The 27,146-nt window shown below is 41.3% G+C and overlaps 1 protein-coding gene across 15 annotated transcripts in view; it reads right to left on the bottom strand.

Annotated features, from left to right (window-relative positions):
- LOC128764652 (calcium-activated potassium channel subunit alpha-1) overlaps positions 1-27,146 on the bottom strand; it is a 152,827-nt gene that overhangs the window by 16,739 nt on the left and 108,942 nt on the right. For 7 of the 15 annotated variants that reach the window (XM_053874587.1, XM_053874590.1, XM_053874589.1 and 4 more), the window contains 6 exons: positions 26,035-26,121; positions 25,891-25,967; positions 13,226-13,319; positions 6,764-6,890; positions 5,280-5,504; positions 3,942-4,134 (listed from right to left, as the gene is read on the bottom strand). In XM_053874587.1, coding sequence (XP_053730562.1) covers positions 3,942-4,134; positions 5,280-5,504; positions 6,764-6,890; positions 13,226-13,319; positions 25,891-25,967; positions 26,035-26,121 — 803 coding nt within the window. Of the gene's footprint in view, positions 1-3,941; positions 4,135-5,279; positions 5,505-6,763; positions 6,891-13,225; positions 13,320-15,937; positions 16,280-18,152; positions 18,234-18,452; positions 18,486-22,237; positions 22,412-24,934; positions 24,944-25,890; positions 25,968-26,034; positions 26,122-27,146 lie in introns of all 15 variants that reach the window. The other 8 variants (XM_053874584.1, XM_053874575.1, XM_053874574.1 and 5 more) reach the window with 4 other exon arrangements.

Raw genomic sequence — 27,146 nt, 5'->3', positions numbered from 1 at the left:
ACCTCTACATTGATACCATTACACATAGTGCATCTGAGCCCAGTCAGCAAGTTGATGTTGACATGCAGTATTCTCCTCCATGCGCGTTTTCAAAAAAACAAGGAGGTAAGTGATGAAGGCCTACAAACAGCCCCACGGAAACGTTGCTTTTAGGGGTCCATTCATATCCTTCCATCAACGGGCCACATAAATTTTATATGCTGTTCATTTTGTTACAATAAAAATGGTGAAGTGGATACGGAGGAAAACCTTTCATGGGAAACGGCTCAGAACTGCAAATGACAGGAGCATGAATCCACATGACTTCACTTTTGTGCCTCAAAGTGACAAGTAAACACCTTAAATCTGTAATGCTGAATGTATAATGCATCGACTATGTTTTGACATCCATCATTTAATGCTGACTCCGGCAAAAATTCAACAACTCACAGCAGAGAGAGCAAACTTAAAATGCATCGGGGTCACAAAGTTTCTCTGTGGGGATTGTGAAGTCGGCGTACGTGTGCTGATACAGTCAATGAGACAGTTACAATACAGAAGAGATCACTGAACCGGCACGGAGGAAAAACACCGCAAACACTGGAGCTCACAGCAGGAAGCGCACGCTCAACACTGAACACTATTGTTAAACCAATTATTGAACTTGGAGAGCAAGATAGTTTGACACTCGGAGGCTTTTGGGAAGCATAAGCTCTGTCGGAGTTAAAATTCCATAAAGTCTATTTCACCAACATGCTGTTGGTGAGCGTTGACTCTAAAATCGACTGATATATTACCACAGTGAACAACCCTTCAGCTGAAAAAGATATTGTCGGTGAGAATAGGTGAACATGAAGACAGCTGCTGAGCTGCGATAAACACATGGAGATTAAAAAAATCTGCTTTACCTTAAAAAAAAAACAGACTAGGAGTTACACTGGAAAGCAATGGTATTTTAAATTTCAAAACATTTTCAGGTAGTGTGTGTGAATTAGTCAGAATGAATAAAATACAGTTCATTTTTTTTAAACGCATTCCCTTTTATGTAGATTAATATTTTATTCATCTCATTTTCTGTGTTAATTGTGATATTTATTCAGTTGTTTAAGAAACCTTTCCAACAGGAAAAGGAAAAAAAAAACCTTCATAAATGAAATATTTCCCTACTCAATATGCTAATGAATCATTGAATCTATTTAGCCTCTTAATTTTTCATATTTGTTTTTCATATATTTCTATTTTTCACTTTTATAATTACGTGTATAAAAATCGTATTTTTCCATTTTTTTTTTGTATAACTGAAATATAGTTAATTTATGTTACTGTTTTAACATACTGTGTCCGTATATATATATATATATATATATATATATATATATATATATATATATATATATATATATATATATATATATATATATGCATAAACTAAGCTAAAAAAATGAGAAGTTTTAGACGCCCTCACACTGCTGACGCAACCCCATCTGCTCCACGGCATTGTACCTAGACAAGTGAGATCTGGGTTACATGCCCCCTTATCCCTGTAGCCCCCCGGGCACAGTCACGCTCTGCGGTTGACTACATGCTAGAGCAGTCGTGAGAAGTTCTCCCCCAGGAAAGATCTGTTTACTTATTCATTCGCACCTTCTTGTTTTAAATTCGACTGTCTGAACAGAAGCATTGCTGTGAGGTGAGTGTCCCTGAAGGTTCACCTGCGATACAACATGTGCTTGAGCACCCGTCACAACTGTGAGTGAGTGTGTGCGTGGACTGCAAAGATTCAATACAGAGAGTGAATACAATCATCAATACCAAAAAGGCTTGGAATCAGTTATGAAAATGTCATTTAGCAAATGATCAGAGGACCAAAGTCAACCTACATCGAAATGTAATATATACTGTTAGTACTTTCTGCATGCCGTTTTGTTATTGAATCCGCGGGTTGGTGCTACTAACACCTATTGATCTGACTGAAGTAGGAGACCACAGAGTGGACGCAGATGTCACAGACCCAAACGTACCTGGCTCAGCAGATCAGATGGAACACAAAAACATGAGCATTTGTGACATTTGTTAGTTCCATTTAATTTAAAACATTGGTTATTTAAATCTCCTCAAACACATTGTAAATACCTGACATGACAAATTACCAGACATTTGTGTAACTATTCAGAACACGGCGTCATTAGATTTTTCTTCTTACATTTCCAAGGGACTGAAAAGGACGTGAATAACAGCACTTTCCATTTCTGCCACAGTGGTTTTAGGCTCGACCAATTCGAATTGGGAAGGACTTTGCCTGTTGCAGTACATTGTGGAAGTGATTTTTACCAGCAAGACTTTGGTCACACTTTAGATTGGGGAATATATATTAACTATAATGAAGCTAATTACATGCATATTAACAGTTGATGACTAGTAATTACAGTGTTGTTTAGGTCTGGCCAACCTGTGGCTCCGGAGCCGCATGCGACTCTTCGCTCAGTTTCATGCAGCTCTTCACCACATGAGCTGTGAAAATTAGTCGGAAAAGTAAGAGCTATTACAGCGAAATTTCAAGATATTGGTCAAAGACTTTGAATTGCATTTAACTTTGAAGCGTAAACAATGCCCCTCGCTGCATGTTCTCCAAGCCCCCCATTCAATGGCAATGAGAGTCGCAGTCCTCAGACTTGGATGGTCATCAGATCCACGATTTAACATGACTTAGTTTCACGTTTCACTTTGTCACGACCTAAACTAAACGTATGGCATGTGTTTCGCGCATTATTCATCGTTGAAGTCCGTCCGTCCAGTGGAGGGAAGAGTCCAGTCTGCGGCGTCGCTCACACACACAGACCAGGGCCACGTTATTGGTGAGCAACGTAAAAATATATAGAAATGAAAGAAATGCGGACACAATTCTATCTGTGCCGCTTGATATTTCTAAGAGCAATACGATAAAATGTATTTATTTTAAAAACAGTTGCACAAGAGACATACGGCGGACGTGAACTGGCAACCTTGTCACATGCAGGGATGTGTTTATGCTGCTATACTTCCACAAAGTCGGGTGACTAGCTGTTCAGGTGAGCCTGGTCTGCCACACCTACGTATTTGTAGCAACACAATAAAGTAATGTGGCTCTTAGCCTCTGACTGGTTGGCCACCTCTGTGCTCATATATTGCTAATACACATATGATAAGTAGTTTATCGTAAGATATGTTCCCTAACATAAATCAAATTTTGCTATGTTTTTAATGCGAAAGAAATAGATCAGAATGTTTGTTTCATCATTCACTGTTGGTCCAAAAGCCTGAGAAGCTGGGCGAGGGGAGTCTCATGCATGGACGGAACCCAGCGCTCCTGCGTCCTGCTACTTGTTGGCACAGCCATCGATCCCTCACTGGAGAAGCACCCGTCAAAATCAGCAAGAGGGACCTGAACCAGGCCTGAAGTGTTCCGACGCGTGCCACTTAATCGCAGCGCTACCTGCCTGGATTGACACCCTGGCGAGTCAGAGCACGCGGGCGGGCGGGCGTGCGTGTGTGGTGTTGTTGCGGAGACTAATGAGGAGCAGCTGAAGTGGTCCGCCTGGTGATTTGTTACTTGCTGCTTAATGATGATGAGGCCTGATGGGACGCCAGGATCATGTGTTTGTCTGCAAACATCAACAATCTGTTCCAGACGACGCTGCCAGACACCAGATCAGGGGGAGCGACATCAAATGACACAGCCATGTTGATTACATCATTAAAAAGTATTATCAAGGAGCTTGAGCAGCGTGTTAATACAAGGAACAAGAGTGCGGCTGTCAGCGAGTCATCTGGTGTAAACACTTCTCCCATGCTCCATGAAACAGCCAACACAGTGGCCTGTGTGTGTGTGTGTGTGTGTGTGTGTGCGCGCCCCCCACCCCCCTCAAGTATGTTATCTAGCTGTCACCATCGCCCCTTTCTGAGGAACAAACCCCTCTTCTTACCTTGGGAGTTAGCCTGTAAGACTCCGATGCTGTCATCAAACTGCATAGACTTGATGTTGAGTGATGCCAAGATGCATTCTTTATCCTGCAGTGAGGCGTCTTCGATATTGTTCTGATTGGCTGACAGTATGACGCACATGTCGCAGAGGTTGATGTTGACAGCCCTTAAATCTGCCCGACTTAATGGCGTGCCCTTCAGGGCGAAGGCGCCACAAAGAAACAAGGGAGAGAGACGAAACAGAATGTTAGACGAGAGCAGAGTGGGGCCATGGGAAATTAGTAAACAGCGTCTTCTTGTTGTGCAGCGATGACATGCAACGTATGCAGTGGGCATTGCAGAATCAAAGGCTCCTCCAAAGGCGAGCAGCGTTGGTGATTCTGCTCCGAGTAGCAGTCAGACCGGCGCTAACTGGCGCAGGGGAACCCGACGCCGCTACGTTACACAAATAAACGGCTTTTTGTTTCGGCAGGACGTGGAAGAGCTGGACTTCAGAGAAATCGCTCAGTGATTCATGTAACTTTGGATTGAAATATAAGCAAAAATGTTTGCCACTGTCCCACTTTATGAGAGCGCTAGCAAAAGACACTAGCTAGCAGCTTAACTAGCACTAGTTGTGGATACTGTAGCGCTCCATAAATTATTACAGAAATGACCGTTGTCAATATACAAAGGAGATTTTAAGCATTTCTAGAGACATAACTGTGACTGAATAATGGACAGAAGTATGAGGACTATAATAGTATATATATATATATATATATATATATATATATATATATATATATCTTGAATTTGCTTAAAAGTGTTGTGGGTCTCCTCATTCCTCCAATAAACAGTTAGTTCTGATGGTTGTGACATAGCATCACACACTTAAATTGGACAATTAAAAACAAATTATTGCAAAAATATTTATTTTAAAGAAGCCTAGTCATCTTTACTGAATTACCATAGCAATCAAACTGAAAAATACACAATATTTTATTGTCAAAGAATATTTTATTTATTTTTATTTTATTTTATTCTTTTCATTCATTTATTTTGTAACACACAAATACCTAAAAGCTATTAGGAACGGATGTAATACCGTATACGTGACAATAGTACCACATGTGATTCCAGGTGGAGTCCTGCATAAATAAAGCCTTTGTTTTGCACGTTTGGACAGTTTAAAAACATACTTATTTTTTTCATATTTCTTCAAATATCTTGACTTTGCTACTTTTTTTTAAATATAACATGCAAAAAAACTGTAACACAGCATTCAGTGCAATACACAGACAACAAGATTTGATTTCTATCTACGAGATGTAAAGTGCATGAGACAGACATCCACTTACAGGTAAGATGGAGACTTTGGGGAAGTTGTGTAAAGTCTCCCACTCTCGCCGCAGGTAATCCAGAGAGCCCACGAAAACGATGGGCTTAAGTTCATGGTAATGGAAGTTACTAGCTCTTAAAGGCATCACAAGGTTTCGCAGCCCCACTAAAGCGGACGTGACATCCCCAAATATACAGACCACTACATGACCACTGAGCACCGTCATTGAGGCTTCGCTGCGAGTCTGCAGGAGAGAGGACGAGAAGAGTGGAGGGGGAGAAAGAAGAGGGAGCGATATCAGTGTATTTGTGGCTAAAGGAGGGGAAAACTGCTGCAATAGCAAATGTAATCTGATTTAAACTGTTATAAACTCCATCAAATAGTTTGTTAACCACAAAACACATCCACTGCAAGAGTTGAATCATTGACAAGAGGCTGGTTAAAAACTATTGTGTTTATAAGCAGTTTAATGAATGAAGAGAAGTCGCGTCAAGAAAAGCAAGAAAAGTCAGGTTCATGCAGTTTGTAAGAGCTTAGGTGCAGTTTGCACATTTCAGCAACTTTCAAGACAACTTTCCTTTAACTCACAACGAAATACTTGCTTTGATAATATTTGCTTTGAAGTTTCAGACATATCACGTCATAAACAAGCTGCCACAAAGAGTCATCAAACCTCGCAACTCAACAGCTAAGGAGGAAAAATAAACCTTGGAATTTAAATCATTGAATGTCATTCTGCATGTTGTCTATGTTTCATTACGAAAAATAAATAAATATACATATAAACACCCCCAGTAATAGTGTTCAAAAATGTAATTAATAAAATGTATTAATTTAAATGAATATGTTGAAATAAAATACACCGGAAAAAAAAACAAGTTTCATTAAAAAAAGAAACAAAAAGTATTAGTTACACAGCCACAGTAAAAAAATAAAACTAAATTGAATGAGCTGTATGTATTTAAAAACGTAGGAGAAAATAATCCGTTAAAAAAACATATATTTTTAAAAAATGAATGTCAGCCCTTCGTCCTAGCTAAAAATGAAACCATTGCCTGTTCAAATGACGCGTCGGAGAACAGTTCTTTCAACTGTCATATCCAACTCTGTAGTGTGCAGATAATAAACCACCCATGACCATCACAACAGGAAAACAAAAGAAATCAGCTCCGCTGAATCTTTTACTGATTCTTGGAGGTTCTAAAACACAGAGGGTCGCATTACGTATTACCTGACAGACAAGTCATTTGTAAACCAAAATGCTTACAAACTGCTTTTACGCGGACAAACCCATGCTTGGAGAGTTGAGCAAAAATAAAAAGCAATAAACTCACCTTGAAACACAGAGGCAGTGAGAGAAATGTCAGTGCACATTAGTGTACGAGCCGATCACTTCAGAAGTGGGAGGGGGGACTTCCTACCATACTTACTTCTGTTTGTTTCTAGTGAATTTGCTTGTTTTGTTATTGGGGTGGTAGAAGAGCAGAGCCCTGCCTCACTTACCAGGATGACTTTTTCGATGTCTTTCGACGGGCACCAGTGAAACATTCCTGTCGAATCATACCTCTTCACGCTCATGTCCATGTTTTCTATCTGGTCATTTCCCGGGATGAGAAGAGGATCGTGTCTACTGTGAGGCACAAGTGAGAAGAGAAGCAAAGCATGTTAGGGTGCGGCTGCGTGATGCTGTGCAAACGAAAATGCAGAAAAATATTGACAATTTTCCATTTTTTTCAATTTTTTGGAGGTATAGTTGGACTTAAAAATAAAAGCACAAAATAGGTGCGTGGGCTTCAGAGTCCCCAGTCAGACTCCAGAAGGCTTCTTTGGCATTTGAGTAGTTGACATGATCTCACTACTATCTTCTAGGTCTAGCCAGACATTCGCAGAGCACTTCACCAAGCAGGTGCCCAAGAGGCCTTCTCACTCGATGGTCAATCCCATCATGAATGGGGCAGCACATTCTCACTCCTCAGGCGTCTAAATATGGACTATTCTGAGGCGTACTTTAGCATCAAATGATGACGCCCAGGTCAGCCTTCTGTGTCGCCTGTTGATGCATATGAATCACGTTCCCCCTTCTATGAGACTTCCTCATGCTGTAGGAAGCGCGCCACAAGGAGAAAGGGAAATGGTTGGGAGCAGTGTTAAAGCCATGGGGTGGTGCTCCTTCAGGTTTCACTCTGGAAATTCAATTTTATCTCACTTTATATACACAGACCGTCAGTTGCACTCAAGGTGTGCACTTGTTGACACAGACAGCAAAGTAAAAAACTCAATATGTGACATCTTGGGAGTGAGAATGTGTTGGATGTTCCTCACACCCTCCCTAAACCTTAGCTCTATGTGCACTTCAGACTACTGGTAGTGGATGCAGGAAGGTATATTTTGGATCAGCACCTTATCCACTAAGAGATATGGCGACATGGAACCCACTGATCTGTCAGTCACATGCACCCTTTTCTCCAACCTAAAACTACCCCCCATGCCTCAGGAAGTCACTTTACATCATGCAGGAAATTAAAATTTTTCATCGTTCATCTTCATATTTCCTATTAGGTTTCAGTTTCACACATCACAGCAAAAAAATGTTTTCCAAGTTGAAATAAACCTCATCTTTGCTGCTACTTAACTTAAAGTTGGGACATACTCTTTAAACCAAAGCAGAGGAAAGAACAAGAACGTAAAAGCGTTCGCAGCTGAGCAGCTATAGAAAGTCAGTGTGCAACGTAAAGTTGTGAAAAAAGTGCTCCTGTCTGACTGTCTGACCGTCAGAGTGATGCTGTGGTTTTGCTACATGGAACTCTCATAACTGGTGCATGATTCCTACTGCTCCACTTCTCTGGATGTCAGGCCATCAGAGAAGCCGAAGAGCCAGATGTTTGCAGAGAGCAGTGAGACTTAACAACTACTGACTGAGTGGCATGACAACACAGGGCCAATTACCAGCTTTTACCCTCTCCTCCAGCTCAGGGCGCCGTGCGGTGCAAATAGTAAAAGCTCCGACAGACTCGCACTTTAAATATTTCAGGAATTTGCCCAATCACATTTTGCTTTCCAAACTGACGGTCATTAATGTTTCAGTGGCGTGTCACAACCAAACAAGCTAATCCACAGCAGTGGGCCGCTGAGTTTGATCCAGTGTAACACCGGCCTTGAAAAGGCTGCTGTCACCGCCGCTCCATCGACTCCGCCGCTCTTTCATTTCATCTGCAAGATGTGCTCGCACAGTCTCCGTGCAGAAGATCTTACGCCACAGCGCCGGCCAAAGATGAAGGGGAGGACTGTGGTGCCTTTGTTAATTGTGTTTTTGTTGTGTCTCACTAATGCGGCGCATGTTACCAAAAGGATTATTGGAGAATTTTTCACAGTAGTGAACCACAAAAGGAACATGAATCTTTGATATATATATATATATATATATATATATATATATATATATATATATATATATATATATATATATATATATATATATATATATATATATATAAAATAAAATATATATATATATTTTAGTTTTTTGTTTTTTTTTGGGTGGCTCAATTGTGTCTCAAATTATATGTACCTCGCTTTTTTTCCCGATAACAATGCAGTTTTCCTCAAGTTTGTACAAACGGAAAATAAACCTGTAATATTCAGAGGTCACATTTTTTCCTATGAAGAATTTCATCTTACAGTGTCCATCAATATTATTGTCTTAGAATCAAGTTCTTCACCTTATTTCTTTTCTGTTGTGCCAGATATGTGAGGCACTGTGACTCTAACAATCCCAGGTAGCATGCATGTATTTTTGCCCAATCAGCAGCTTTGACTATAGGAATATTCTCCTACGCACAGTGCCGATGTGACATATGGAAAGTCGGGATGCATGAACATCGACAGTCTGCGGAATGAAAGGAGGAAGCAACGGGAAGAGGCACTGTAAACAGTGTAAACCTATGATTTGAAGCAAATTTAGCAGCAGTTTATTCAACCCTTGGATACAGTTTTTTCCACCGTAATGAAGAAGTGAGCGAGCAGAGACTTTCAACTAATTTAGGAAAAGACATCGCCAGCGTTTGACACACCTTTCTCTCACTGCCTGTCCTTAATCAACACGCCATTCACAGACGAGGCTTTGAAGTCACCACCGGAAAAGTGGGAGCCTGTCAATTAGTCGCCCTCTTTCTTTCCCTTTATACCTCTTCTCCTCTGCATCGGCGCAGGTGATAATAACACTGACAGCATTTAGTGTTTTTACACTCAGCCTGAATCTTTCATCCAGAGCAGCGTGTTGCGCCAATCAACTCGGCGTCACTTCAATGTGCCGGGCTCGCCTCCACACCGGGGCTGACTGGCGCGTGCGGGCGCGCCGCTGCTGCTCCACCTCTCACTGCCAAGACAGCTATCTCTCAGCGAGCTGTCAGCGCTCTGACTGGCAGCTTGTCACTGGCTCCACACACCTCCCTCCTCTGCCTGTACTCACTCTGCCTTCTTCCTGCCTTGGGGCTGAACCCCCACCTCCCTCGGAGTGAGCAGATGCATGGTGGTGCCACACCCAAAGGATATCAGCTGAGGAGGATGTGACTGGCTGCGTGTCATCAGTTTAGACTTTTCGCTTAAGGATTTCAAATCGTCGTGTCAGCTGTGTAGGTCTGAGATGAGGGAAAGTACCCATGTTTTGGACTAACATTGTTGCAGGGAAACATTGGCACGCTTGGGAAGTGTTTCATCCATTCATGTGGTATTCCGCTGCAACAGGAAGAGAAAACGATTGGCTGCACCCAAACCACACCCTGCACTACCCTCAGCCTTGAGCTCAGTTGTAGTTGAGCCGTTCCCACCATCACCAGACCTGGGCAAAGTGCGGAGCGGGAGCCAAATATAGCCCTTTGACTGTATTTATGTGGCCCTCCTGGAGTCAGAGTAAAACTATAAAACTGAGCACGCCGGAATGTTTCTGACAATTTGGTGCATTGTTTTTTGTTCATTATGATGAACAACGTAAACATAACTTTATTATTATTATTATTATTTAATTGTTGACTATTCTGTTGACTATTTTAGGAGTATTTTTTGTCCCCTAAAATCCACCAGAATTGAAAGTAGATTTTAAAATGTATAAGACATGTAGAGGTTCTTTAAATCGAATGTTGTTTAAATTAAATGAAACACAACAAACCAACATTTTCAGTGCAGTTTTTTAAGCGTAATCACTTGATTTTTACTTTCAATTTTCTCTTACCTTTCTTTCTTTAGGTTTGATAGGACCTCTCAACGGTCACAGTATATGACCTGGCACTTTAGAAAATGTAGTTGCCCACACCTGATCATCACCAAACTCCTGTTTCTTCCTTGAGCCACCACTATGAGTTGCGTTTTTTTTTTTTTTACATATATTTATTAATCGTCCAACATGTGAAACCGTATTATTTTCAGATGGCTGTTCACTATTTCTAAGCGAAGAATGATAAAGAATCTTATCAGATTAAGGTTGTATGGAACAGAAATGTTCCTTTTAAAGCTTCACTCCAGTGTTCTCTCCCTCTTCCTCACTCCCTCCTTCAGTCAATATTTCAAAGTGAGTCGAGTTATTCCAACGTATCACTCGGCAGTCACAAACTGGGGATGCTTGTGCTCCCCCAATCCCTCCCTGCCAGACTATGAAGACAGCCTCTCGCTTTGAAAATTTTCCCCATCATGCAAACTGACAAAGGCATGCTTTTCAAAAGCCCACAGCCAATCTGTTGATCATTATTTATTTACAAAGGCCTTCAGGCTGCGAGTCCTGTAAAAACCATACTTGATACGTATTCCCGCTCTCTCTGCTGAGCTGTTCCCCCTCCTTCCTTGTAGAATAAAGTATCCCTAAGGCTACCTCAAACAATCACTTTTCATTGTGCATAAAATCCACCTTGTAAAGCACAACTGTTTAATATATGTGGCGTTATATGTTGACAGGGGCAGCTGTGAAAGTGGGGGTGGAGGGGTGCTGTGATGGGTAATTTGATGTTTAGCTGAGGGCTAAGACGTGGAAAAAATAAAACCTACACCTATAACAGAGGACTTGTCATCCTGGCACCCAAGAGCCGGCAGAATAGTGAAGCAGCCCTTGAGCGGAGAAAACTTTGACACCTCTTTGAAGCATTTTTCAAGACCGAGTAAATAACTTGCACAAATTATTATCACGGCGAGATCAAAGCGGGGATGCATATATTACACGGCAGAGAGGGACCATCCCCTATGCAGACAACGAGGCAGAGAATAAAAGGCTTTGTGCGCAAATTTAGGCAAACTAAACAACCTTTTAAACCAGCGGTTGGCTGGAAAAGAGCCAGTGCCTCGTTTGTTTTGTTGCAGTTATCTCCCTCTCAGCAAGGGCATTTAAAATGATGTTGCAAACTCGACTGAAGGGTATGACTCTGTGTCGGTCTAATGGTTTGGCAAGTGCGAGGGCTTATTAAGAGCTTGTTTCGTGGAGAACTGAGGGGGAGGCCGGCACGAATGCTGGACAAAGCCATATAGGCATGCCAGTTACCGTAGGAGGCAGAATGCCTGAGGGACGCAACATACAAAGACAGGAACGCAAAGGGAGAACAACAGCGATACAGAATAAACAAGACTTTCTATAAGAAGTCTGGCTGTGTATTTGAATTTGATAGCGATTAGGAGGAGGTCGAGCGCATATATGACAATAACTGTCACTCCTTTTGCTTGACACGCCCTCTTTTTTGTGAAATATTTGAAACACCAACAAACAATAGGCACTCTCTTTCCACCCACATTGTGATTTGTTAACCCAATATTGTTGCCTGACTTTAGTTCTAGCGAAATGAATGGCATTTTAAATATCAATGGCTGTAATGCACTCTCTAAAACAGCAGGTGTCAGTAGCATAGCTGCAGGTCATGAAGCCGTTATAATGAATGACGACACCAAATCCATTACCCCACAAGGTCAAATTACCCATTTTTCAAACAAAGGCTTGAGTTATTCACTTTTGAATAAGTGCTTTTGAATATGAAATATTGTCATTTTAGTGTCACAAAGTGGCAGAAACATCAAACTCTTGCGTGTCCTGTCTCTACGATCAACGATTCAACAAATGTACCTTCTCTAGCGCCGGCATGAAGGTACTCGCCACAGTTCCTTCCTTCACCACATCAAGTGTGACTAACCCAAACCATATTGCTCTCTGTCGTTGTAAAGTCAAACAGACGCTGACCGTAACCGTCACTTTTATAAAGAGGGAGCCGTCGACGATAGCAGCGTTCGTGTCCTGTTAGATCTTCCCCGCCGCGCATTTCCTCCGCCGTCCCAATACGCTCGGCCTCCCTGCATTTTCCGCGCTGTCACGCGGCTAACCCTCGCCTTGTCGCCGGAGAGGCACAAAAAAAAAAAAAGCTTCCCCCTTTTATCTTTCAAAATCAATTAAGAGCAGTTTAATAGCAGAGGACAGGATAAAAGGAAGGTAATATTTGAATTCATATTTGATTGCGATGATACATCTCGCATATGGCTTTAAGTACCAGCCACGGTACTCGCAGGGGTTCCCACAATAGAGGAGTAGCCTGAGGGCAAAGTGAGCGTGCAGGTTCCTCTGATTGGTTGCTGGTGTCATTAGTGTCAGCATTGTTTAAGGAGTACATGTGGACCAGACCGGAGGAGGTGGCAGCTGCGACTTCTCAGCTCGTGGAGTTTTCAAACGGCTCCTCGCCGCCTCTTTTCATGACAGAAATATTATTTCAGCTCCGTCATTAAGGGCTGACAGCATCCTGAACAGCCAGAGCCGTACGGGGGGCACTTCCTCACTCTATTTGTCTCCCACACCTAATTTGCCCCCTCCCATACTGCCACACTCCCACCATCAGCCGCCTCTGAAGGAGCTCTCAAACCTCCATCCCCTCCTCCTGTCCTCCTCCGGCTTCCCTTCACTCTGCTGTTTGAAGGTTGGGAAAGGGGAGGGAAATCAACGTCTCTTACCTCATCATTTTGGGTGAGCAGTTGGGCGAGTTTCGCATTCCGCCGTTGCGCTGCTTTTTTTTGGGCGAGAGCGTTGATGGATGCTCATCTTCGACTGCGAACACATGCACAGAATGTCAGAGCAGAGACAGACGGAGGGGAAAGTGAGCAGGACCTGACATGAAACATGAATAGTTAGCAGTCAATCATTGCAAACAAAGTAAATTGTAAGAAACAAAATCAGAGAAAACAGAAGGAACGCAAAAAAATTAAGTTTCAAATTAAGAGAAATGAAAAGGAAGCATTAGTAACGCACAGATTCGAAAAAAAAAACGGCAGGAGAAAACCTCGGAGAAAAACCAATTTACGACCTGACAACGTCGCCGAGGGTGACGGGGCCCAGGACCCTCGAGATATTACAGATTTTGCAAGTCAATTTTGCTTACAGTGTTTGTTCAGTGCACCCTGTAGTTGGACGCATCAGAGTGACCTGGCTGCACAGCTAAATGCCATGTGATGATAAACATTGTCATTGTGGCACAGGCAAGAGAGCAATGACAACGGCAGAGAGAAAGGTTAAGAGGATGAATTTCGGAAGGGGTGTAACAGTACGAAAGACTTGAAAACTGGGTGCGGTTTTATAAACCTCAGCACTTCCACCTAACTGACAGAGACTAGCTTAAGTCTAATGTAACTTATGAGATGGTAACGGCATGATATATATATTTTTTTTATCTTAGAACTTCAGCTGCATGTGACGCCAAATGTTCCTGTCACTTTATATGCTTCAATCCACTGGGTGATGCACAAAATATGTCTCTAAATACTTTTGAACAACCTTGATATGCAAGATATAAATATAAAGATAATACAATAGATACATAGAGAAGGAAATATAGACATAGAATAAAAATTAAATTATCCAGAAGAGTAGTCAGGCAGCCAAAATGTAAAGAGCAATTGTGCATGTAATTACGTGGGTGATGCGTCCTGACATTAAAAACATGGTTATGATCACCAATCTGTGGCAGGCAGGACGGAGATGTAGTAGTAATATACACTATGCAGTATCAAAAATGTTGTTTTCTTTCTTTTGTAATTTTTTCCCCCAAAAACGCCTTATAAGTTTTGTACATTGCAGAAGATCCACTTGGCTAAACTAATTCTGTAATTTTTTTTTTTTATTTCTTTGAAGATATATATTATTTTTACATAGTTATGACCAAACATTAGGTTCACTTGACAAAAAAAAGTATGAAAAGAGCTGAACCTGCTCCAAAGGAAGTGCTAACATTAGCAAACCTCAGAAATGACAGCAGTTTACTTTGTCCAACTGGCACTACAGACATGTATGGCTGAAAATGACATGAGAGCGGCAAAAACTACCATGTCGATGCCATGTTCAAGTTCAGACGGATGCGAATTCAATGAAGAGCACCAGTGTTTCTTGTGTAGCTAGTTAATATCGCTTCCTCTTTAGATTTCCTTTAATAGCAAATATGATTTTTGTTTTGTCTCCAACACTGATGTGTTCATTGGAAATTGGAGCTGCCTTACAAGAATTTTGGGGTGGAGCTAGCAAATATGAAGGTGCATTTTCTAAGTCATTTTGACTTGTGTGCGTGTTAGAACGTTGTTTTAACATTGATATCAGTACCGTTACACCCCTAAAGGTATCGTTTTGAGATTTTTTTTTAAATGACGATTAATGGCTATTGCAAAACTCCAGCCCACCATCGGAGCTCTAGCTACAGGGCAGCTTCATGGCTCTTCTACTGGTCTACCTCCATGCCAAGAACGCACTCAGCACTCCACACACACCCGCGAAGGACACTCTCAGAGTGCGAATTAGTTGGCTATGCATTTCAAAAGCAGCCAGTCACACGCACACGCCTGCAGCAGAAGGTCAGGATAACCGTAATGAATTCATGGGGAGAAAAAAATGTAATTTTGTTCAAATCAAAGTAATTTTTTTCTCGGAAAACAAGTCGAGAAAAACGTGATTCAATTCTAGCTCACACGCGTCACTGCCTTCAAAAGCTTTCAGACTCCAGACTCGATCAGCTCAAATGCCAAGTGCAGCATCACTTCAAACCCATATTAGTCCTTTGGTTAGAAATCAATAACACAGCATGATGTTAGTGGGAATCAATGTGCGCACTGCCAGCCGTGACTATTTCAAGCGTGTGGAATTTCATGACTGTCTCTGCGCTCCTTTCTAAACTGTCACCTAATTTTGCTAATGAAAGATAAGAAATGTGACATCGCCTGCTAATAAAATGTCATCCGCTGACATTTCTTTTGTGCAATGTGGCATTCAGGGAAGCTCAAAAAAAAGCTTACAGCTCAAGAATTATCCACTTTACAAATGGTTTTCTTCTCTAATTAATCCTTGAAAATTCCCACCTCAGTCTCTTGATAGTTAAGGCTCAACTCTTGCAATTTTTTAAAGACTTTTCAGTCCAAACTCAGACATAAGTTAACACAATTAATCTCACAGACACACTGTTTGAGTACACGCTACTGGGAGACAGTGAAACTGCACCGCAGAAGATGATTTTTAGAACCTATTCTGCAGCATATATTGAAAAAGAATGAGTCTATCCTGGCGCTTAACCCTCTCTAAGATCCACAGCATCGATAGGCAAAGCAGCTCATGCAGCAGAACACACAAATGAAGGGACGGTACAAGCGGGGTACTGACTGATGCATCCCACTAAGGGGGCAACCTACAGTGCCTACTGTGACTGAGCAGCATGGCATTACTGGGGTGGTAGCGGTATTTCACCGGTAGACTGCGGGCCCGGTTCAGCCGACTCTCAGCCAGGGATCTGGCCGCTGCGTCTCCTGGGCCTGAGATACTGAGGCGCAGTTTGGAGGGGTCGGGCGCCTGCCCCAGGGGAAGCAGGCTTCCTTTACGGTTATTTACAAGGGGGACGTTGACCGTGCTTTGGTTGACCAGGGGGTCCGGGTTGGGATGCAGGGTGTTGGGTTGGAATGCATTTGAGGTGATGGAGGTGCAGGCAGTTGTTTTAACTGATCGGTTTTGAAATGTCGGTCTAACTTCATCCGTGACTGTCAAACAATGGAAAATAAAAATTATATGATCAGTTATGTCTTAAGACGTATGTGAAAATGTGCATTAAAAAAGGTAATACAGACACATTCATTATAGATTATTATTATTACTTTTTTTAACTGAATATAGGATAAATGGTATTGGGATTTTTTATTTCATATAGTATCTATATATATTAGATTTTGTTAATTTTAAATTTTAAAATGCAAATATTAATTAGTAGTTGTCATCCAAAATGTGCTTTATTTGATATATTCTATACATTAAAGTGAAGAAATGTCCATAAGAGAAACAGCACAAATATGAAAAACATAATTACAAACAATCTGTCTGACTTACAAAGGAAATACAAAAGAAATTAAGTTCATTATTTTAACAAATAGTGCTGCGTTCATCACAGATATTTAAAAAAAAATGCTGTATTCCAGCACGGTCCTGTATCGTCCTGACTTTGCTCCAAACACAAGTGTCGGCAGCGACGTTTGCATTAGTGACAGACATGAATTAATGAAGACCCCCTGACTCTCACTCCTCACACGTGCTGCACTCTGTGGTAGAACAAAGCAGAGACACGACTTGGCTTGAGCCAGTCACATCTCATCAGATACCGTGTCATTTCAAAGGCGCACAGGGCAAAGAAAAACCTTGCTAATAATTCATCGTATTACTCAACGAAGAATTGTAGTCGTTAAACATGTAAATTATTGATGGTGTAGGACGTCTCGGACTTTCAGATGCGACAAAATAAAAGGGTTTACCAACAGTTCATGGGATAGATGAACACACGCTTCTTGATAGATCTATAAAATGGTGGGTCTTTAATGTATTTAAAAAGTCTCTTCATTTAAACGTATTTAATGAGCACATGTAAAAATGTAAAATAAATAAGTAACATGTTATTCTCTTTATTCCTATATTTTGGGTGGAAAAACTAATAAACCTTCTAGTTTTGGAATGGAAGTAATGTACAGTGTGCTAAAATGTTATTTGGTGTAGCTCAACATTTGAAGTCTTGGGGGTATAAGGAGAATGTTGCCGAGTACTTTAGTCTCTGTACTGATATTTGACTTGTCCTCAAAGCACCTTTTAATAATGTCCCACAAACAGACGATTTCAGTGCCAAGTCAATTCAACTTCCTGTCCTGCCTGGGCAGAAATCTTCTGAGCAACAGCCTGCCGTAATGAACGCCATGACAAAGGCTTGTTTCGCGCTGAAACCCTTCCAAGCAAGCAGAGCGTCTAAAGACGACCTGCGTGTTTGTGTGCACTAAAGGGGTCACGGCAGCGTCCAGAACAACAGGGGAGGCAGATGAGTCAAATATCTGCTCGCAGACTCGACCGGCCGAGACAAAGAGCCTTATTTCCTCCCTTCAGTTGAAGGCTGGTTGGAGGAAAGAGCATGCTTGGGTGGCCGCGAGCGATAAACAGACGTTTATCCCGGCCGTCAGCTGCCTCCTTGATTTAGGGGGCGCCACGATAGCTCCTGGATTCATCTGGCCCTTGTCAAACACGTGCAGCGTTAGAGAGCGCTCACCCGGCCTGGCAGCTCCACTGTGCTTTCTGAACAACCCAGACGGCAACTGTCCCTTCCTGAAACGCTAATCACATGACAGCGCTGTCCTGCATGCACGACTCATCGGATCCAAAACGGAACGTGGAAGCACAGGGGGAAGGCCTTGGTGAGGGTCGGCAACATGAGGTGTGCGCCATGCGCTCTTGGGACGCCACAGTAAAAACAAACAGACCTCATGATCGCGTGTTTTGAAAAGTGACAAGACAATAAATGAAAAGAAAAAAAAAAAGACATGTAAATGTCGGACAAAAATGCCATTGAAAAACTAAACTGTACTTCATTCAGTAAACATTTACCTAAATTGCAATCAGCTTTGAATCGAACGCCAGTCTCTTTTTGGCTTCCACTGTTCCCTGGTGTTGTAGCGCCATCTGCTGCTACAGGCAGCACAGCACAAAGAGCATAGTTGGAACTAGCATTCACAGTCTCCAGTCTAGTCTCAGCACAGTATCTTGATATGAGTTTAAACAGTGAGGGCGTTTCATCGTTTCCTAACTACAAGACAGCAAATACTTCAGCGCTCATCAGGTGACATGACATTGCAGTCTAAACACTGAGCTGAAGCAGAATGGAGAAGGACAGAGAAAGACACTTACGTGGTCTGACATATCCATTATACTTATATTTGGCTGAGTGCAGAGACAAGTGGCACAGAGAGGGAGAAAGGATGTAATGCAACAGACACATTAGGATATAGAGACATCAACACCGGCGCCGCATGGAAATTAAAAAGAAGATGGCGTGGCAAAGAAAAGGCCAAAAGAACAAGGGATTCAGTGCCTCAAATGAAAGGAAAACTAGATGTTTTTCCAGTCATAAATAAAGCATGTAAATAATAAAGTCATGTCGGGCGACACTGATAAAATCTGCAAACGCAAGCATGGTTGCTTCATAAATCACGAGGTCGTGTTCGTGACGTCACTTTGTTTTTTTTTTTGAGTCAGCGTTGATGAAAGCTGCGCAAAACTAAAGATGATTGATCAAAACATTTTCTCCAGTGTGCCTGCATGTCTGTCTGCCTTGCACAAGAAATGATTCTACGCGTCCTTGACTCAGGAAGACCAATTGGCGCAGTAGCAGAGCAGGCACTTGAACTCCACTCGGGGCGGATGACACTCCTTTCCAGAGTCTCTTTGAGCAGTAAAGGTCAAGACGAGAGCCCAGAGGCCGGCATATGACACAGATCCTCAAACAGCGACCCACAGTGGCCCTGGCATCTGTCTCTAGCAATCTGCCCGCGCCACCAAGGCACGCAGACTAACTGGCTAGCAGCTGGGGCATGGTGAGGCGGCATCGGGCAAGAGAGGGGAGCCAGTCTGCCTGGTGGACAGGAGCTGTCAGGGCAAGTTTGGTGACAGACCAGCAGGGCTGGGGAAAATGAAAATGCAAACATAATTTTCATGTCTGGGCGAATAAGATCACCAGCAGTGAGACGTGCGTGCATCTGCATGCGCGGAGAGAGCTACACGCTAAAGACATGGGAGCCGGGGCACAGAAGAAAGTAACCCCCCGACTCCATGTTCAAAAGCAGCATCTCTCCATCAACTCTAGAAAACAGGACAAGCTGGGAGGTGTTGTCTTTTAAATCATTCATTTATCATAAATTAAAAGTTCCACATTGCTAGACAACCATGCTGACTTGGGAAATGTGCTCGAACCTCAGAAACCAGTCTTCATTCTCAGAAAATTCTGTCCCTTTCCATGACTGTAATCGTAACTAAACATTAATGAGTGTAACTCACGATGTGTGTTCATTTAAAGCACCATCATTTGGGTAAATATGCAGATGAGAAAGTGAGCAAGAAAGGGAAGACTTCGGGTTGAAGAAGGAAAAAGAAAATGTCGATGGAATCTAACAACCCTTGACGGACAAATCCCAACACACTCATTGACTAAACTGGCTTTGTTCAGACAAAGTCGGAGTTAAAAGGGGAGAGAAATGTAAGAAAAGGAAAAGGCTTTCCTCAAATCCTACAGGGGACTGAAGCCGAAGTGAGATCAGTAACCATGTAATGGCCAGTAATTGGTACCGAGGGATATCAGCGCGGGCCGAACTACGCGAGAAGCAGCCAAACTCATCATGGCATGTTTGACACTAATCCGGTTTGAGTCAGCAAACGGCGGCAGAATGTTGAGGAGGAAATCAGATCAGCGCGTCTGAACCTGAAGCTTTGATAGCGAGGCCTCCTGCTGCTATGTTTAATCGACAATTCCGACTTTTCCCTTAAACGGAGAACAAAATCAAGAAGGAGTTGTATTGGGAGGGCACTGGATTTACGGTAGGTCAACTTAGATCTTGTGCAGTAGCCAAGAAAATGTGCTGATATTTCAGCAATATTTCATTTAAAATAAGATAAAACTAAATAACACGTTAAGACATTTATAAGATTTTCATGTAAAAATATACAAATCTTCTACATGAGGGTGGAATACTTGTCTATGCATGTGTACACAACACATACATACATTACATTCCATATATTAAAAGTCTGAATTTCAGAATTTATTGAAGACAAATATTCAAATAATTTGGTAAGACCTCTTATGTACAGTGCCCTTTCTGCATCTCTACCACAATGTATTGAGAGAAGCAATAAAAAGTGTGCGATGTGACTGTACAAACTTGCAGTTATTATTGGATGACATATTTGACATTTTGTTCTCAGATATTTCCGTTTGAACTGCGACCACAAATAAGTAAGTGCATATCAAGTGATCAAGTGATTTGAAGTGATAAGTTATTCCAATCTAAAAACAAATATTTTGAAGTCAAATAAAATGTGAAACAAAAGGCAAAGCTGCTTGAACTGAAAACAAATTTACAAACTGAAAACTCCCCAAAACGCAAAGAAGATCATCAAAAAAGCAAATAGAAAGACACATTTCAACACCATTAAAAGCTTAAAACACATTTCCTCCGAGCTTACCTTTATTAGCAAAAATTTACAGTACTACATTTGTTAGAATCACAGCACTGCATGAGTGATGCAGCATGCGATAGCCACGAGTCTAACAGCTACTACGGAACAGAACCAGCACCACAGAGCCACTCCACCACGAACCCACTACACGGAGCACAGTACACTCATGGAACAGCAAAACGATAAGAGAGAGAGAATGAAAGGTGTCATAAACCAGATGTTTAAATATGACATGATACATGACAAGTACATGAAAAAACAAAACAAAAAAAGAAACAAGGAATGCTAACAGGCTATAACAGCTAACCAGTAAAGTAGTTTGAAGAATTGTGAGAACGTTTAGGATTTGCCACAGACAATACATGACTTGGTTCCAAGTCATATAATATCACTAGATATTAATAAAGTTTAGAAATTAAGGTGATCAGTGAGATGTTTATTAATATTACTGTATACGCATTTGTAGATAACCTTTTAGCTAGATAACCAGGGGCCACATGTATCAATACTTGCGTAGACTTCATACTGAAACTAGACAAAAACTCACTCGCTGCACACTGGCACAGCCTTGTTTACATCTGGAAATAAACCCGCTCTTCTTATCTTCTGGAAGAAAGATAATTTGACAGAACACAAATGACAGTGGCTTGGCTCTTCTCTCTGTATTTATGCAGCTTTACGTGGCTCTGTGCTTGCTGTGAAGGACTGAAAAGCATGATCACTTGAGGGGCTATACATACCACGTGACACGTCAGTATAGCGGCAGTCAACGGAGCGCAAGTATAATTCGTATTTTCAGAGACGTGAGCACCATGTTTGTGTTTTACTCGGTTCATTAATGTGCGCCCAATGTGTACATCACAACTGGGTCCCGCCTATGCACCTACAGCTGCAGATATAGTTCAAGTTAAATACATAAAGTACATTTGATACACGAGGCCACAGATCTTTAGGTGGACATGAACAAATATTGCAACTGGACATTTAACATGAATAGAAGACTAGGTAGCTAATAAATCACTAAGAAACCTTGTTGCAAAATACCAATTTGAAGCTCTTATATTTCAACTCATTTGGAAATATTTTGATGATACCATGAGGTCTACTGGTAATTTCAGGGGACAAATGAACGTTTAGGACTATAAACACAGGAGACAAGTACTCCATAGACAAACAGTTGAACAGAGATACCGGAGGTGACCGATGGAATAAAACATTGTTGGACAAAAGAAAATAAAAACTGATGAAGAGCATGAAGAAAGTAATGTAAAAATGTGTGTGTTCTGTAGGAAAGATAGGTAAAATGAGTCCATGAAACAACAGCTACAGAAAATATGGAGAAACACCACGCTGACAACGTCACATTGGGGTTCCACCACGGCTTGGTACGAAACACGGGAGCACACACACACACACACACCACAGACATGTAACAGCATGTGTTGGGCGGTGTAACTTACAGGCACGTAAAGTGGTTGCGCAATCATGAACAGAGACAGAGGAAAGTGGGTAGGCCCTCTGAAGGGTGTCCATGTTACTATGTACACTGCCTGACATGCAAGAGCAGTCTTGCTCTGAACGGCCGCAATCAAAACAACATGCCAGTTTCATTCGTTTGTAGACGGACATCTTGGCTACAGTCATGGTTCGGGATGAGAGGAGAGGAAAAGCAGCAGGTTAATGGCAAAAGGAGAACTTTTCATCCAGGGGAAGTCGGAAGGCAACTTCATCAGATAGTGGACGCCTTCTGCTGCCACAGACTTGAGCCCCATTTGGTGAATATCAACGTGATCGTCTGGCAACTGAGAGTGTTATTCTACGCCAGCGTTTTTTGTTTTTTTTTTAACTCAAATTCGAGGGGTCAAGCTGCGTGCTAAGGCCAACAGTTCAAAAGGCAGAACTAAAACATTGGGAAGGAGGAGTGAGGAGAAAGGGGAGAGGAAGGGGAGGCATCCAGGGGAAGAAAGGCACAAGCAATGTCTTCAGCAGCAAACTTCATACAATGTTTCATACATTTGTACATCCTCTATGCATTTGGCTAAAGGAGTGGATCACGTACCTGTATCCCACCATGCAGCTGTAGCGGCTCTGTCCAAGGCATCACACTACACTACTGGCTAGACCGGCCAAATCATGCTTTAGTCAGAACTCAAGCTTCACTCATCTGCTTCCCAAGGGTTGATTTGAGTGAAGACAGTCGTGTTATGGCTTTTTAATCTTGCCGTACAAGAATTAGTTAAAATCTCAAAAGGTGATTTATGTATGTATATTATATTGTAATTACTATTATTAAATGTCATCCTTTTCTTTTAATTTAAAATAAAATGTGGAAAAAATACAATTAAAATGGATGGCGTTTTTGTAGTTGCAGCTTAGTAAAAATGTATACTATCTTATTATTTAAATGTTAAACATAACTGTATATTTAATTACATTTCAGGTCATTTCTATGACTCGAATATGGAAGCTCTGGCAATTTATATTTTAATATCATCCATTAACGTCCACCAAAATCAATAAAGGAATACACTTCCTTATCGACAAAAGACACTGTGATTGTATACTGTGTGTGTGTGTGGGAGCAGCGCTGAACCCAGAGGGAAGCAGAAGTGAAAGTCCCCAGAGCAGCATCTCTAGATTGCTGTGACTGTGAGCAGAAACAGTCCCTGGTCCCCATTCTCTCATCGCCGAGGTGTAAACAGACAGTGGACTTACTCTGTCTGGCACCTTTACAAACTCATGTTCAGCATCTTTGACACTACGTCACTTCAGAAAATATTAGATTCTGAATGAAGCATTATCCTGTATTTTCCGGCCAAGGAAAGAATGGGAAACACAGATCATATCCCACAAGATGAAGGCAACAGGGACTGTTGTTTTGTCCTGCATGCACGTGCCCTTTGTGAGCATGTAATAAACATGCAGACATTTTGACTCTCAGCAAGTGGGGAGGTGCAAAGGTAACTGTCCACACTGAAGGAACAGTTGGTATGGAAACGCAACAGCGAGGCTCTTGGCTCATGCTAAATTTAGGAAAATTGACTTCGATGTAAGTGGCAATGAGGATTATTGACACGTGGGAGGTGAACAATGGACAACACAAGACACACAGACACACACACGTACACACACACACAGACAATGTCTTTGACTTCTGACTTCACATATACCCAGATTCTGTCCTAGAACGGTGAGGAATCCATTTCAGGGCATGCCTGTTTGAAGATTCAACGTCTGCCCTGATCAACTGTGCGCATGGATTTACTCAGTGGTCTTATCTGCTACACAACACTGTCAAGCAGAAGCTATCAGGGCACTATGTTGAATAAGGATGTCCCACAGGTTGGTTTCTCAGCAAAATCGCAAGGAATAATGACAACATAAATCAAATATTTTTGGAGGAAATGATGAATATTTTGATGATAACCCTGTCATATTGTCCTTGCTTTCTTGCTGAGGAGGGAAATGACGTTTCCTCTACTGACATCTCCACGTAAATACAGCTATATTGGACGAGACTCTGGCACGTCACGGCCATCTAGTGGCAGTTCACCGGTCATTTCTTTTTTTTTTTTGCTCGCAAATTAGAGGAATAAGCGGTGACAGGAGTCTCTAATCTGGGTGGCATTTCAAACCTGACCTCTGAAAGATCAGCTCTGACTGGAAAACAGCCCAGAGTTGGGAGAGAAAAGCAGGGCTGAGATCACAGCAGAAGAGGAGATCAGATTGTTTTAATTTGTGTCAGGACTCCCCACTAACACAATGGTGGTCTGCTCTCTAACAGCACAGGCACAGACAAAACCTCCTTTGAAAGAGAGCAGAACAATTTCAACCACAGTGGCTCGTGTTCATTTAAAATGAATCTGGGATCACAGTGTGGTGTTCCGTTACTACCGCTCTATTCTACCGTCTCTACTTATAGCTTTATATCATATGTGCTTCTGTCACATCCAAGTCAGAGCATCACCTGACTGAGACAAGCCCTCCCAGTAGAGGTATTTGTCACTCTCTGGTCTGAGTGTAGAAATGAAAGGCGAGGAGAGGGATGCAGAAGCTACTGGTACATGCAACACAGATACAGTTAACTATCTGCTGAAGAGGATAAAAAACACTTTCACTCCACTGTTGGTAATAGGACACCCATTTTTTTTACTCACAATAAATCACTACCAGTGATAGTTAAAAATATGTGATGTTTTCCAGCGGCAGCAGGGAAGGAAATACATTAGAATTGTGTCACTGATCATAAAGAAACATGGGAAAATAACAGAGGAGAAAATAAAAAAAAAACAGAAGAGAACAAACTGGTTTATTGACATTAGTTACACAGGCCTGTCATTTTAATCTGAAATCATTAGTATATAAAGCAATAAAATGTGGAATACTCAAGATTAAAACAAGATGAGGAATGCATTTAAAGAAAAGTCCACAACTCTGCTGTGTAAGAGAATATGAAAGCTATTGATGCAGAGGAGTTTTTATATATTTATTTTTGCCTTTTTTTATATCTTATATTTATAAGAACTTTTTTTCATTTACTTTAAACAAGATAGTGAGAAGTCACTCAAACATGAATACATACATTAAATTAATAAATAAATAAGTAAATATAAATAAAAACTAAAAAACACGAATCTAGTGCTTATATTATTATTATTATTATTATTATTATTATTATTATTATTATTATTATTATTATTATTATTATTATTTTACAGCTATTATTATATTATTATTATTGTAGTTGTACTGCTTAAATTTAATTATCTACATTGAAGAAAAGCATTTATTCTTTGTTATTTCTACTTAGAGGTGACATAAGAATATGAAAAATAAAAAGGTTTAAATGAAAACATTTTGCCAACCCTTTGAGCCTCTATTTCATCTGTGCTAATATTAAAGAGTGACTCAAATATTAAATGAAAAATAAAATTGGTTAATGTAGTGATTCTGAATCTTTCCACATTTTCCTACCAGCAATTGAACACTTCACCAAGAATACAAACAGGTAAAGCTCTAATAGCACCACGGGAGACGGGCAGACAAGAGATGGGGAGTGGGAGGAAGGGAAGGGAAGATTGGAGGGAGCTCAAACACTGGTGGGAGTACTCACGTCGTTTGCATCCGCACTTCTTGATGCGTTTAGGGTCGGTGATGTCATCGTGACAAGCTTTGCAGTAGAAAAACGCTCTAAAAAGAGAGAGGCGGCATTAAAAACGAACTGCTGAAATGGAAGGCTCTGTGTCAGGCCGAGTACCTCTTCACTTCTTTGGCATCACTGGCGATAAAGAAGCCCAGTGTGCCCTCCTGCATCTTCACATGGTTGCCCGGGTTGATGAGGATGCTGGGAAGTCAGAAGAGAACGGACACATGGTGCTCATGAACCTCTGGACAACAGGCGGCTCATGCACACCACAAGCTAATCAAGAGGAATGGTACGCACGCTTGAAGAAACGTTCAATCTGAACGTCTTATCACCGTGAAATTGTAGTTTCTGATAAGGATAAATTTACTTCGACACTGTCAGACAGAATGTATGCAAGTATGAGTGTGAATTTTCTAATTCCTCTTTTTAGAACAGAGGACGGACAGTAGCTCCTGTCAGCATTATTAGTAGTGGACGGTGGGATGTACAGGGAATGCACGGCTCACTGGAACGTTTAAAAGCAAGATTACCCACTGTTCTTGTTGTATAACACACCACATCCTTTCACTACATCTTCTTAAACAGTCTGAAGTTTCATCCAAAGCTTTCTGTTGAAGCGTTTAATTTAACAGCCCAAAATCTCATGATGCCAAAACTAATACTGGAGCACAAACGGCATCTGCTCAAATTCACTTTTTTGGCCAAAATAAATCCTCTGCCTAAGTACTCACAACTGTTTTTCTTTATTGCCTCCATCACTTGAGCTCTCATTGACTTCTCCTGAGGCTTTTTTCCAAGTTATTAAAGTCACATGCACCAAGACATTAGGATTCATGGACAGGAAAACTATTCGGCTAAACAACGGTCTCATCTATAATGCACATTCGTTCATAATAATCCATTTATGAGGCTTTACAAAAGATGTCATGAATGTCCACAATCATGTACGAGTATTATAAGTATTAAGGTTAGATAAAGTTAAGTTCACACTGACAACACTTCAATGTATGGTGTTATTAGTCACCACACATTGTAATGAACATTCATAACATGTTTATAATGCCTCATGAATGCTTTATTATGTCTTATGAGGGTACTAATAATGCATTATAAATGAGTGCTTAAAGTGAAGTACTTTCTTTACATAGTAGCTTAGCTTCCTTAGCAAAAGTGACTGTTGATTTAAATGATTATCTTTGATTTTTATTTTAAGAGTCGAACAC

This window comes from Synchiropus splendidus, chromosome 9 (assembly GCF_027744825.2).
Source record: "Synchiropus splendidus isolate RoL2022-P1 chromosome 9, RoL_Sspl_1.0, whole genome shotgun sequence".
In the NCBI taxonomy this organism is placed as follows: Eukaryota; Metazoa; Chordata; class Actinopteri; order Syngnathiformes; family Callionymidae; genus Synchiropus; species Synchiropus splendidus.
Note: the sequence above shows the minus strand (reverse complement) of the source record. Positions and strands in the feature narration are given on the sequence as shown.